Source organism: Crocodylus siamensis, chromosome 7 (genome assembly GCF_052110815.1).
Source record: "Crocodylus siamensis isolate JL-2025a chromosome 7, ASM5211081v1, whole genome shotgun sequence".
In the NCBI taxonomy this organism is placed as follows: domain Eukaryota; kingdom Metazoa; phylum Chordata; order Crocodylia; family Crocodylidae; genus Crocodylus; species Crocodylus siamensis.
The window spans coordinates 54,725,629-54,738,346 of NC_143401.1; the positions used below are offsets into that span (position 1 = coordinate 54,725,629).

The 12,718-nt window shown below is 43.2% G+C and overlaps 2 protein-coding genes across 2 annotated transcripts in view; both read left to right on the forward strand.

The window, feature by feature from the left end:
• Window positions 1–8,884, forward strand: part of PSAP (prosaposin) — a 42,411-nt gene extending 33,527 nt beyond the window's left edge. The window contains exons 9-14 of the mRNA XM_090057295.1: window positions 895–1,005; window positions 1,554–1,737; window positions 2,678–2,841; window positions 4,170–4,250; window positions 5,111–5,218; window positions 6,044–8,884. Of these exons, the coding sequence (XP_089913421.1) occupies window positions 895–1,005; window positions 1,554–1,737; window positions 2,678–2,841; window positions 4,170–4,250; window positions 5,111–5,218; window positions 6,044–6,079 (684 nt within the window). The 3' untranslated portion in view covers window positions 6,080–8,884. The remainder of the gene's footprint in view (window positions 1–894; window positions 1,006–1,553; window positions 1,738–2,677; window positions 2,842–4,169; window positions 4,251–5,110; window positions 5,219–6,043) is intronic.
• Window positions 8,885–10,135: 1,251 nt separating this feature from the next.
• LOC149859821 (prosaposin-like) overlaps window positions 10,136–12,718 on the forward strand; it is a 41,489-nt gene continuing 38,906 nt past the window's right edge. Inside the window, exon 1 of the mRNA XM_090058713.1 lies at window positions 10,136–10,217. Within this exon, the coding sequence (XP_089914839.1) occupies window positions 10,157–10,217 (61 nt within the window). The 5' untranslated portion in view covers window positions 10,136–10,156. The remainder of the gene's footprint in view (window positions 10,218–12,718) is intronic.

Consider the following 12,718-nt stretch of genomic DNA (forward strand, 5'->3'; position numbering starts at 1 on the left):
TTATCATCTATTCTAAAGGGAACAGCACTTGCATATAACACTACCATCTCCATTCATATCTTGAAGCTGTGTGATTTTTATTATAAGCTTTTTTTACTTCTGAGCTGAGAAATTACTAACTCAAAGGAAAGGTGTGTGTAACTTTTAAAGATGGTTAAAACTAAAAATAAGGACTAAATGGAATATTAGTGTGTTAATGGCCTTTCCTGTGACACAGGAAATGGGAAAAATTTTAGTTCAAATAAATTCTGTCCTGAAGATCCTCTGTAGTTCTTCTAGATTTGGAGGGGAAAAAAAATGCAACTTGTATTGTAGTAAATAAGCAATCATTTAGCTGAAGCGGTCTGAAAAAGCAGGGGATACAGTCTCTTTCCCATATTCCAGTGTTAGCATGGTCATCCGGCCTTTTGAAAAGCATTTTTGTAACTTTTTTTTATAGAAGTCTTTTTACTAACAAACCAACTGACTTCTATCCATAGGTCCTGCATCATATGTTGCTCTCTCCTTCAGCATTACAACAGCGCTGGTCACAGTAGCAGTGAATTGATGCCTTGTTTGTCAAGCTAGCACATGACAATGAACAAATATGACAATGTATAGATGGTGAATCTTTTCTGGATCACACTAATGTGAGGCTTAGTTGCATGCAGATAACTGGGGATGGGGAGTTAAAACAATCCCCAATTTGTTTTAAAAAAATAACCCAAAATTCACATTTTTTCCCATGACTAAAATGAAATGCCACTAATATATAGATAGCGATGTGTCATTTGAATCATGGAAAATGTGGACTTTGGGTTACTCTTCAGTTTTAAAAAATCCCTAATTATTTATTTATTTTTTTACAAAGAATTGGGATCCCTGCTGATAACTGTCTTTATAAATTTGCCTTAGAAGCCTAATGTGCAGAAAAACCTGGTGCAAGAGGGTGCCTCCCCTGTATGTGATATATGTGAGACTGTGGTGAAAGAGGTCACTAGCCTACTGGAGAGCAACAGGACAGAGGTGCGTAACCAGTCAAGTGCTCTGAAATAGCGCAGCTCCTTTCTTGGAGCAGGTATTGTTCTTGTGCATCAAGTGAGAGCTGGCATATAATAGTTCAGGGGTTGTCATCCTGTAGTACATGTACCCCTTGGGGTACTTGGAAAGGGAGTAGGGGGTACACGAGTGAGTGGGGATGGAGCACTGCCACCCACCACCTCCCAGGAGCTGGGCTGGAGTGGGAGGAGAGGGGGGCAGGGCAAGAAAAGCAGCTCCCCTCTGTGGATCGTACAGGTGCTACCCAGCTGGCCAGACATGGGGAGTTAGGAGCTCACACGTGGCAGCTGCTGCCACCATCCACCACCCTGTGCCACAGCCATGTACAAGGCCCTCCACTGCTCTGCCAGAACTGTACCCAGAAGAGGTACACTCCTTTTTTTAAAAAGTTGAAAGCCCCTGTAATAGCTAGCTGTTCATTTGCCTGAGAGAAGGAGCTATTTATCTTCCCTTGGGGGGGGCCCCTAAACACAAATGAATGGTAATAGAATGTCATTTCCCATTTTATATTGCAGGAAGAAATAGTACATGAACTGGAGAAGCTTTGCTCTGTGTTCCCTGAGAGCATCAAAGAACAGTGTAGGGACTTTGTGGAAGTCTATGGCAAGGCTGTCATAGATATGTTGTTGGAAGCAACTAGCCCTGAAACTGTGTGCATTCTGTTGAAGTGCTGTACAAGTGATAGGCCTTCTCAGGCAGGTAAGCACCAAGTAACCAGTACTATGTACAAAGCACTTTGGTTCATCTCTGATTTAGATGCCCCTGTAAAGACATAACTATAGTCTTTACCTAGTGCCAAAGTATCTTTTTATTGACTTTTTTTAATTAAGTTTCATAGTTTCATAGTAGCTAGAGTCGGAAGGGACCTAGGTAGATCATCTAGTCCGACCCCCTGCCTTAGCAGGAAAGAGCACCGGGGTCAGATGACCCCGGCAAGGTGCTCATCTAACTTCCTTTTAAAAATCCCCAGGCTAGGAGCCTGCACCACTTCCCCTGGAAGCTGGTTCCAGGCCCTAGCCGCCCTGACTGTGAAGTAGCGCCTCCTAATATCTAATCTAAACTTACCCTCCGCCAGTTTGTGACCGTTATTCCTGGTCACTCCTGGCAGCGCACGGGGGAACAGGGACTCTCCCAATACCTGCTGATCCCCCCTGACCAGTTTGTAGCAGGCCACAAGGTCCCCCCTTAACCTTCTCTTGTGGAGGCTAAACAGGTTCAGGTCCCGTAGCCTCTCCTCATAAGGCCTGCCCTGCTGACCCCTGATCATACGAGTGGCCCTCCTCTGAACTCTTTCCATATTGTCCACGTCCCTCTTGAAGTGTGGCGCCCAGAACTGGACGCAGTACTCCAGCTGCGGCCTGACCAGTGCTGCATAGAGGGGGAGGATCACCTCCCTGGACCTGCTCGAGATGCATCTGTGGATGCATGACAGGGTACGATTGGCCTTCTTGACTGCCTCCCCACACTGCCGGCCCATGTTCATCGTGGAGTCAATGACGACTCCAAGATCCTTTTCCGTCTCCGTGCTGGCAAGAGGGGAGTTCCCCAACCTGTAAGTGTGGTGCCGGTTCTTCCTCCCCAAAGTGTCTAACCTTTTTATATTAAAGGCTTTTCTATCTAATTGTCTCTTTCTGATCAGTGAAACCTGCTCCAGAGGAGTCACAGGTTGGTAACTTCTGTGATGTTTGCAAGATGATTGTGGCTTATGCAGACAAAGAGTTGGAGAAAAATGCTACAACAGCTGAAATTGAGGCTGTATTGGAAAAAGTCTGTCGCATCTTGCCGAAATCTGTTAGAGACCAGGTAAGTTCTTCCTGGGAATGTGGCAGTTTGTATACTGAGGCAGAGCATTACGGTACACTTTTAAAAAAAAAAAAAAAAAAAAAGGTGGCATCTGTGCTAGTGATTTTTGGCATCAGACAGCCATCTCTATCGTGTATTTATTTGGGGAATTGTAAAATGGTTCTTGTGCTTTTTTTTTAAAACCACCACAAAGTGTGAATTTATACTTAAAGTGAGAACCAAGTCTGGCTCGTCAAATGATGCATACCCCATAATATGTGGCAGCCTGCCTTGAAATCGGAAGTGAAGAGCAATGCACAAAGGCAAAAGCTGGCTAACCCAGTGCTGCTGTTAATTTCCCCTTGGAAGTGGTGCTATACATTGACTTGCATGAAGGAATTGTCCATTGTTGTGCTAATATAGCTGTTTAATTGGAAGGAAGGAATTTCAGCTTCCTTGAAACTGAAGTGAAAGGGATACGGGGTTATCGCCTGTTGGCTGCAGACTGAAACATTACTCTTTTTTTTTTCTACGGACCTTGGTAACTAGATTGGCAGATGATATGTGGCAGTCCACAGTTACAAGACTTTGAGTAAATCTTGATTGGATTGCTTAAGGATACTACCTCATAGGGTCGATACAGTGGTAACATTTTCTAAGTGGAGGCTTAACAGTGACAGCTCGCACACTGCACAGTAGTCTTGGTGTATTACTTGTGGCCAGTGTACAGTCAAAATATAGCAATGTTGTTGGCTTTTCTTAATGGAGATCATAGATTTAAGTCATTGAGACTGGTTGTCTTACTTCTAGAGGTGAGTAGTGGGGTGTTGCCTGTTCCTGTTCTTTACCTATTTTGAGGATGGATTTTGGTTTCTAGTTCTGATTGGTGTACTCACTTTCAGTTAAAGACTGAACAGACTTCTCTGAGTGTTATTTTGCTTTGTCTATGCCTCTCTGCTTCTGCTTGTTATTTCATGCTTGCATTATGCTAAACCTCTGGACGGTTTTGGGGAGATGTAAAATTTTTGGTCCCATCTAGATCATTACACTCTGTACTGCGAGAGCTTAGTTCAGATGGAACCAATAATCTAAATGAATACAACCTGGAAGCAGGGGTGGGATTCCTTATACAGTGAATGCATCACTGAAAGGAAAATACAGCTTTGCAAGTTTGAGCTGCCATTTGCTTGGTTCTCTTTTTTTTTCCCCTCTTGCTTCCTGCACAGCCCCAAACTAGAAATATCAGTGTGAATAAAGCAGGGGATCAGTTGCAGATTTTCCTTCTGTAATCTGAATATTATGTCTGGCAGAGGAACCATTCCAACAACTTTTGTATCTTGTTGTTACAGTGTGTTCAGTTTGTGGAGCAGTATGAGCCAATGGTTGTGCAGCTCCTGGCAGAGATAATGGACCCCACTTTTGTGTGTACTGTGAGTACTGTAGCTAATAAAATTTAAAAGTTGTAGCGTAAGCTCTTGGAAGCAGAGATGCTACCTGTCTGGACTCTTATACAGTAAAATTCCATTAACTGGCGCCTTACAAGCTGGCATGCTCTGCTAACCTGCATGCTGGCTTGTAAGGTAAGGTGAAACCAGAAGTGCCCACTGTGGCACTTCTGGTTTCGTTGAGCCTCCATGGCCTCAGGGCATAACAAGCTGCATGGGGCCCACCTCCCTGTCCTGGGTGGGCCTGCAAGAGGGCAGCAATGCCTCGGACATGGCAGGAGAAGCAGCGACCCAAACGGCCTGTTCGGGCCGCTCCGGTTAATTGGCATATTTTGTTATCCATCACCCCCCATTCCTGGGCTTTTACTGTAGTACCTATTGTAATAAAATGAATGACACTGGCGGCTGAATGCCTGGGGGCCTTGCAGAACTCTAGCTGCTTGTTCATCTGATTGTATAGGGAAGAGCAGTTTAGAGGACTTACCCTTTGTATGAGTTAGGCAATCAGATCTGTTGTCTTCTGGCTTTTAAATACAAGCACTTAGTGAAATGTTTCCTGCTTTCAGTGCGATCTTTATACTTGTTATAAAAATTGAAGTTTATTCAATGACTGTGTCACAGGTTCAGTGTCACAAGTCACTTCACTCCTGTTTTATCTCAGACTGTGATTGATTGATATATCAGTGTGGAAGCTCCCAGCACTATTTAGCTTCATTCTTCAACGCCTATCAAACTCATAGCTGTTCACAGAAAGACTTGAAATGGGGAAAGGGGCCAAGATCCATTGTTATAAATGGGAAGGCACAATTGCAACCTTCATTCTCTTCCCCTTTCTTACTACACAGAAACTGGGTGTCTGTGGATCATCAAAACAGCACCTCTTGGGGGCAGATGCATGTGTCTGGGGCCCAGGCTACTGGTGTAAAAACATGGAGACTGCAACTCAGTGCAATGTAAGTAGCAAGAGATTCTGAGGTGTTACAAAACTAACTGGTAGAACCTGGAAGAGAATGGCATGTTACAACTGTACAAACATGTTCTTATTGTTCTTACATAACCAAGTTTAATTTAAAAAACCTGCATTACAGGGTCATGTAACAAAGTGGGTTAACAGTAAATGACCCCTCTAACTTTGCTTTGCTTTGCAAGCTGCTCTTATTACAGCACATTATGTACCCAGATCCCTGATCTGTCTATTGAGGCAGGGGTACATGTATCCCTGGGGGTACTTGAGAAGGCTCTAAGGGGTATGCATGGGTAAGGATAGAGTGCTGCTACCCCAGCTAGGGTGGGGTGGGGGAAGCTCAGCGCACACACCTGTCACCCCTGCTTCATGTCTGGTGGCCAAGGGTACACTGATCCAAAAAAGTTGAAAACCCCTGTTGGGGTACATAATAAGCCTTGTAATCTGTTGTCTGTTATTCAGGTGGTGAGGACTCCTCCTTTTATTAGATGGCCTCCAGTTGGCTCCCAAAATAGGCTGGACACTTTTGTTGTGTGTTTTTAAAACATGGAAATTGTTTCCTTTTTGGCAAGGTGCAGTGTTTAAACCTTGCTAAAGTAGGGTTTGAAAGATAAGCAGCTTGAATCTGACTTAATTCTCTAATATAAAGGAACCTGGCACCAGTCATTCCTTGTGGAAACCCCTTGTAAATGAATTCAAACTTTGCCCCAAGATCGTAGTTGGTCTTGAGGGCTATCAGCTGGTCACACCAGGTTCTATTAATACTGTATAAGTAGAACCTCTCTCACTTCTGTTCCTTCTTTCTTCTTTCTAGGCTGTTGAGCACTGCAAACGCCATGTGTGGAACTAGAAGAAATCTTTCAAATTCTGAAATCATCTGCTGTCATTCTTAAATTGTGGGGTAGAGCTGGTGGGAGAGTTGCATCTCAGAAATGTCCTTTCTCTCTTACCTCCTTAAGCCTCAAGTTCCTTTTGTCATTTTTGTAGATGTGCTGCTATAGAAGGATCTGATCTTCATTGTTGATCTAACAGAAGCTACTTTTGATTGTCCAGTTTTAATTAATTGTGCCACAAAAGAATATGTAATACAAATGGATTTTGACGTATAGGCTGGAGTGCCTTTAGGTGGTGGGAGAGGTGGCAGAGTGAACAAGTGAAATGAAATCTAAATAACCATGTTTCTGACTAAAACAAAAATGTGGACAGCAACTGAATTTTATTTAAATGTTTTTCTTTGTAGTTGGCATGTGAAGACTTTTGCCTTTAAATGATCTGTGTTTTTAATAGCTAATAAGACTATTAAATTCTAATATTTGTAAAGAGCTAATCTTTTTTTCTTATGTAATCTCTGGAGGGGAACTGTAGGGTAAATGTGGAGTCCACAAATCCCTTGGGCTGGAGTTTTCAAAGCTCTATAGATGTATAGGAGGAATTCATGTACCTAGGGAACTTGCAAAAAAAAATTTGAGTGCCTAATTTTGACATAACTTTGTCTGTAGAACACTATCCCACAATGCACACAATCTAATGTTAACTGAAAATAGTGGAACAGTTCTATTTTCTACAGTGAACCCTGAATTGGACTCTAAGAAAGGGACATTGCAAAGTAAAGGTAATGGAGTAGATCACAATGGCCTTTTGCACTGAAAAATTGAGATGTCCAAGACTATGGTGAAACAGGGCCATGGGCCCTGTTTCTTCCTGAATGTGGCCAATGGTTTGTTGGCTGCCTAAAGGAAATTGAAGATTGATTAGAAGGTTAGAGTGGGAGGGAAAGAATAGTTTAATGCAGGAAAACTAAAGCAGAGGTTTTGCATATTGATCTAAAACTATGTTTTGAAGCAAATCTAAAAGCAAAGATGGGAGGGAATTAAAGCTTTGGCTCCACACAGGTGACCCGGATGAGAGAACTCTCACCCCTGCTTCCTATGAGCTAGGACCTTGGTTGTCTTAGAAGCTCCCCACCAAATGTGGATGAACATATATGTATGCCACTCTTTGCAACTTGGCTAAGAGAATGATCTGGATGAGGTCTTGGCACCATTACCACAAAAGAGGTCAAGACTGCTTATGAGGAGGTGCCATGGCTTGCCTCTCCCCTTCCCCTCAACTGAATTTCCCTCCAGGTTGCCAGTACTGTCACCAGAGCTTTTCTGCTTAGTTTCCCATGCATCCATTTAATGACTTTATGCAAAACTTTATAGGGTACCCATTAATGCACAGATTTACTCAGAGTTGAGGCAGAGCATTGAAAAGACCATTTCATGACAGATTTCTGGCAAGCCACCTTGTTAAATATTGGACTGTGCATCTCTGTCTCTGCTAGCCAGTGAACTCGCTTAACTTTCAGCAGGAATAGTATAATCTGAATATTTAAGTTGTTTCTTTCCACATCAAAGGGTCCTGTCCCTTCTGTTGCTTGCTTATTAGAACAACAGAGTCCATTTCATGAGTTAGGGGGTAAGTTTTTAAAGCAGAGTACGATGATATATGTTGCTGCTTCCTTTTTAATAACATTTCATAAGTATGTTCTTCTACATTTGTGTGTAGAGCACAGAAGAAGCAGCCTAATGGCAGATGTTCTTTTAAGCACAGAACTCTTGAGTGTGCTGCTGTAAGAGTCAAATCATTGGGGCAGGTGCAGCTCTGTGTGTATGGGCCTTGACTAAGCTTTAGCACATGCAGTGCTGGACAGTGCAACTGATTTACCAAAAGCTGAGTGCATAACACTGAACAGAATACATATTTTAAGAAGGGTATATGAAATGCTTTGCTTTGCTACAGGTATTGTCAAGACATACAGCTGTGCCCATAATTCAAACTGGAGACCCAGAGATGCAGAGCTTTGAAAACTCCAGTCTTCAGAAGGAGGTGCCAGTGACTACTTTTATGCATGGGAGGGGGGTGTTGAAGACAGGAGGAACCAAAAGAGTTTTAGCAGCACACTTTTTAGGGACAAGCAAATTCATGAAGTTTTAACTGAAAAACACTGGGTTGCAACTTTTTCTGCATCTGTTAATTTCTCTTGTATATACGGAATGTCTGGGCAGTGTTTAAGTTGACCAAGATATCAAGCTGTTTTGTCTCTCTTCTTTGTACGTGTACAGAATTCAGAAAGTTCTTATTGCTCAAAGTGAAGTGTAAAGCATCTGCAGCTTTTCTCTTCATGCCTGTTTCAGGCTTGTGTAGTAGTTACAATGATGTATCAGAACTGGGGACAAATGTTTATAGAGAACAATGGGCTCTCCTTAACATGCATCTTCCTCCTAGAGGCACAAAGTAGATGTGATGCTGCACTGAATAGTGTGACCTTTTAAACCTTTTTGAATTGGAGGTCATCTTTTTTTATTGTGGCTGGGGCTAATACACTAGCTTTATTTGGGTGGCAAGGTTTTAATTTTCTTCCTTTTGGTTGTAAATCATAGGTAATAATAACATTTTTTGTGGCAAGGTGACGAGAGATGTCCTTCATGGCACTTTTAACTCTGGTGCTTGGAACCTTTAGTTGTCTCCTCCTGTGGAATGCTAGCACCTGTCCCCTGCTAGATATGAAGGAGGAAAACATGCAGTTGCTTTCTCTAGAATATTGTTCAGATTCTTTTTTAGACACATGAGCTTCTTTTAATTAGCAATAAAGACTTCCTGTAAACCCCAACACTTCTGGTGTGGTTTTTTTTTTTTTTCCCTGCAAGAAAATAACTTTGAAACCTGCTGCTGGCCTTGTTATTGGTGATCTTAAGCATTTTGTACAACCTCTGGTAAGCCTTTAGCATAGTTGGTAGCTATTAGACTTCACTACTTCCTAGGATTTGGGCGGTTTCTCCATGGGGGAACTCCTAGTACGAAGGGGTGTGCTTAATGTTGTCCCACCCAAATTTTGGGAATATATGACAGCACTGACACACTTTCAAAGAGAATCCCATCCTTATCGGAAAGTGTATGTGCAAGTTCAAGCAGGCTATCTAGTTTTGCAATCACTTTGGTTCGTCTTTTTAATCAAAGATCTGTGGAGAAGTTGTTTGAGGCTGCACCCTGTTTCAACTGATTTACCTAGCTCCTAAGACTGGTTCTTTCCTTGTATACATGCTAGTATTTTGTTAAATGTTTGAGTAATACAAATTTAACTTGCTGTCATCTAATATTCCATTTGGAGTATAAAGCATCCTGTACTTAATTAGCCAAACCTATTGTTTTGTTGTTCAAAAATTACTGTCCCTCCCAGAAGTTGGAGGGCCTCAGACTTGACTATTATGATCAGCGCAGCTATTTTCTTGGTCATGCATACATTGAAACTGAACCCCAGCAAGAGCTGGATTAGAAACAAGTGCACAGATGCATAGTGACTTCTTACCCAGGTTCCTTTCTTTTTTTCTTTTTTAAAAAAATTATTTTCAAGGGAAGCAGCAACAACAAAATATTTTGGGACACTTAAGTGGGGGGGAAAACTGAGTTCAGCTGCTTTCAAGACTGGTAGTTTGCACTGGTAGCTGGAACTCCGTTTTAATTAGCTGACTTGAAGATGCCTGATAACTATAAGGTGTTAGAAAAGACGGTTATTTGCGCTGGATGAAGAGATCTGGCAGTATGGTATGTCCTCTTTCTTCAATTTGAATTCAGTGATCTTCCTTTGCTTGCTGAGGACAACATAAATAGAGCCCACTTCAACCTGCAGAGATGGGGTTTCTTTGACAGCTGTTAGGTTGGATCTCTTGGGGTGGGTGCATCCTTGGGTCTTGCTCCTCCCTCAGTTTTTACCTATTGTTACAGATTTATAATTAACCACCTATAGAGAAGGGTGTGGTAACTACCTTGTGTGGGTGTGAACTACTTTTGTGAGCCTCTCCGAGATTTCTCAGTGTGAGGTGCAGGAGTAGTGAAGACTTGGCTCCTATTCTAGCTACTGAAGGACTTTTACTGTGGGAACAACATGGAGAACATGTTGAGGGGCTGGGTTCTGCCAATTGCTCTCTTCCTGGCTTCCTACCAAGGTAAAGTCAGTCTGGTTTTTTTCCCTTTCTCACAGAGCAGAGAAGAAACTCTTTTATTTGTAGTATTGACACCTGTTTGAGTTTTAAATGCATCTTGTGATTTTATTTATTTTTCTTCCCCTTTCTAACAGCTGAAAATTTATTAGTGATAGTTTGCATTTTCCCTTTTTTCTTCCCCTTCCTGGCTAGGAAGCAAGCCCTGTACTTGGTGAGTGGTGCAGTTTGCTTACTGGACAGAGTAGGAAGGAATTGGGACAGAACAGGGAGGATGGGGGTTTTCACAGCAAGCTTTCTTTGCAGTCTAGAGATGCTCCGGTTTTGTCTTGAGCACAAGGGTGGGGTGTTTATGGGAGGTTAGTATGTATTATTCCAGTTGGTTTCTCTGGGTTGGTAGAATTGCCTTTGAACTGCTTTTCAATTGTTCCATAAACTGTTCTTTTTCTACCAACAATGTTCTGAATATTTCCAATAAGCTGGATGTGGTCATGCTGCCAGCATTCAGTGGGGTAGTGTACTGTCTGTCTCTGAACTCCAAATAGTAGCCTTTTTGGGTAGAGTTTACTATATTGCTGATTTATGAAGAATGTCATCAGCTAGAGAAAGTTCTCAAAACTTTGGCTTTGGATGTTTGCTGGTAAGTAGCACTAAAAATTAATGCTGTAACTTAGAAGTCAATAGACATTCAGTTGATGACAAGTTTTACCTGATAGGTTTTCCATTCTGGCACCGCAGGAAACCAAGTGGGGTTTAAGGCTCTGGTGACATGGATCAGGAGCCAGAAGTCCCCTGGAGCCTGAGCCCATCTCCTCCCTTGTTACTGGCAGTAAAGATCTGGCTGCCAACAGCCAAGTTAACCCTTCCCTGGCCCTGTAGCTCCCACACTTCTGTGCCAAGTGAAGATGCAAAGCCATTAACTTGACAGCTACAGGGCCAGGGAAGGGTTAATCTGGCTTTTGACAGCAACATCCCCCACTCCCTTGAAGCGGTGACCTCTCTGGTGGGCAGAGTGAGGCTGAAGAGGGGACATCCAGCCACATGGAGGCTGGAATATCAAACATCCTTTTCTTTTTACACATGTATCCTTTTTACATGCACACTGTGCATGCAGGCCCTCCCCCCCTCCCCACCCCCCCCGCCCCACTGGGTGAGGAGACCAAAACCAACCAACCAACACCCCTTGTTGCCTGTAACCCTCGGAAATGCTGGCATCTGATTATCTGTTCCTGACATGCCACTCCTATTACTGTTTCTAGGGAGAGGCGGTAAATTAGCAATGTTGCTGCCAAATTCCCTCAAGGAAAACTTTAATCCCAAATCCATTAATCGGTTGCAATGCATGTAGGAATAAGCATAATGTTCAAAATGGGGAAAGAGTCCTTTTGCCACTTCCATCTTCTTGGTCTGGCCTGTTGGATCATTTGAGGTGCCCACTTCTCTGACCACAGCAGGACAATTGTTGTTGAGAGAACTTCCCTTCATTCGGGGACTGGAGGAATAGGAATCGCAAGGCCAGGGCCTGAGAACTCTCCTAGACTTCCCACAAAGCTAGGTGGGAGAAGCCAGCCCTTGGAAAGAGTGCTTCTCAACTTGCTGATCTGGCTCAGTGGGTGATGTGTGATATGTTCCTGGACATAAAAATGCCCCCAGAAGCGCCCGGGGGCTTCTTGGTTTGGGGTTGGTGGCAGCTGGACGATTGCGAAGTGTTGCCATGACTAAGGATGAAGGGGGCAGCTCCTCTGGAAACAGAAAAAGCTTATACTGATATGTAGTCATGTGCTTTGATGGAAGGCTGCCAAGCAGAGACCCTGCCTGCTGGTCTTGCATCATCAACTTCCTGTGCCATCTGTATACCTGCCTATCTTTAACCCAGTTTGGAAGCAAATGAACTTCAACTGAAAAACCTGTATTTTGGAACAAGTGTGCCCATGCAGGGCTATTCAAGCAAAGGTGCAACTAGATTAAATAGCCAGAAGAAGGGGGCATACTGTGTGCTTAGTGTGGTACAAAGGCAAAAGGCTGGAGTTGTTAAATTCCCAAGGAGCCTACTTGGGTCCATCTGATCCTGAGAACCCCTATTCCATGTTGTGCCAGTAACCCATGGTATTTACCCACATCAGCTGAGGTATTTGGTATAATTTGCCCATTACAGGCCCAACATCTAGGACCTGATAACAAAAATGGTTCTTGGGATCACTGGGGAGAACTTCATAGAACTGAGCAACAAGTCATCCATTTAAAGTACTAGAGCAGGGGCGAGCAATTATTTTGGGCAGAGGGCTGCTTACTGGGTTTTGGCAAGCCATCAAGGGCTGCGTGACAGGCAGCCCATGGCAGATTAATATTAATTTTTCTAAATGTTTTTTAGGGGCCCTGCAGGCTGCATAGAATGGCCAGGCGGACTGCATTTTACACCCCTGTACTAGAGGTCCCTCAGGAGAACTCCAAAATATCTGAGATCTGTCTCAGATGCCTCATTCTTGGGTCTTATAAGGGGGAGTGTG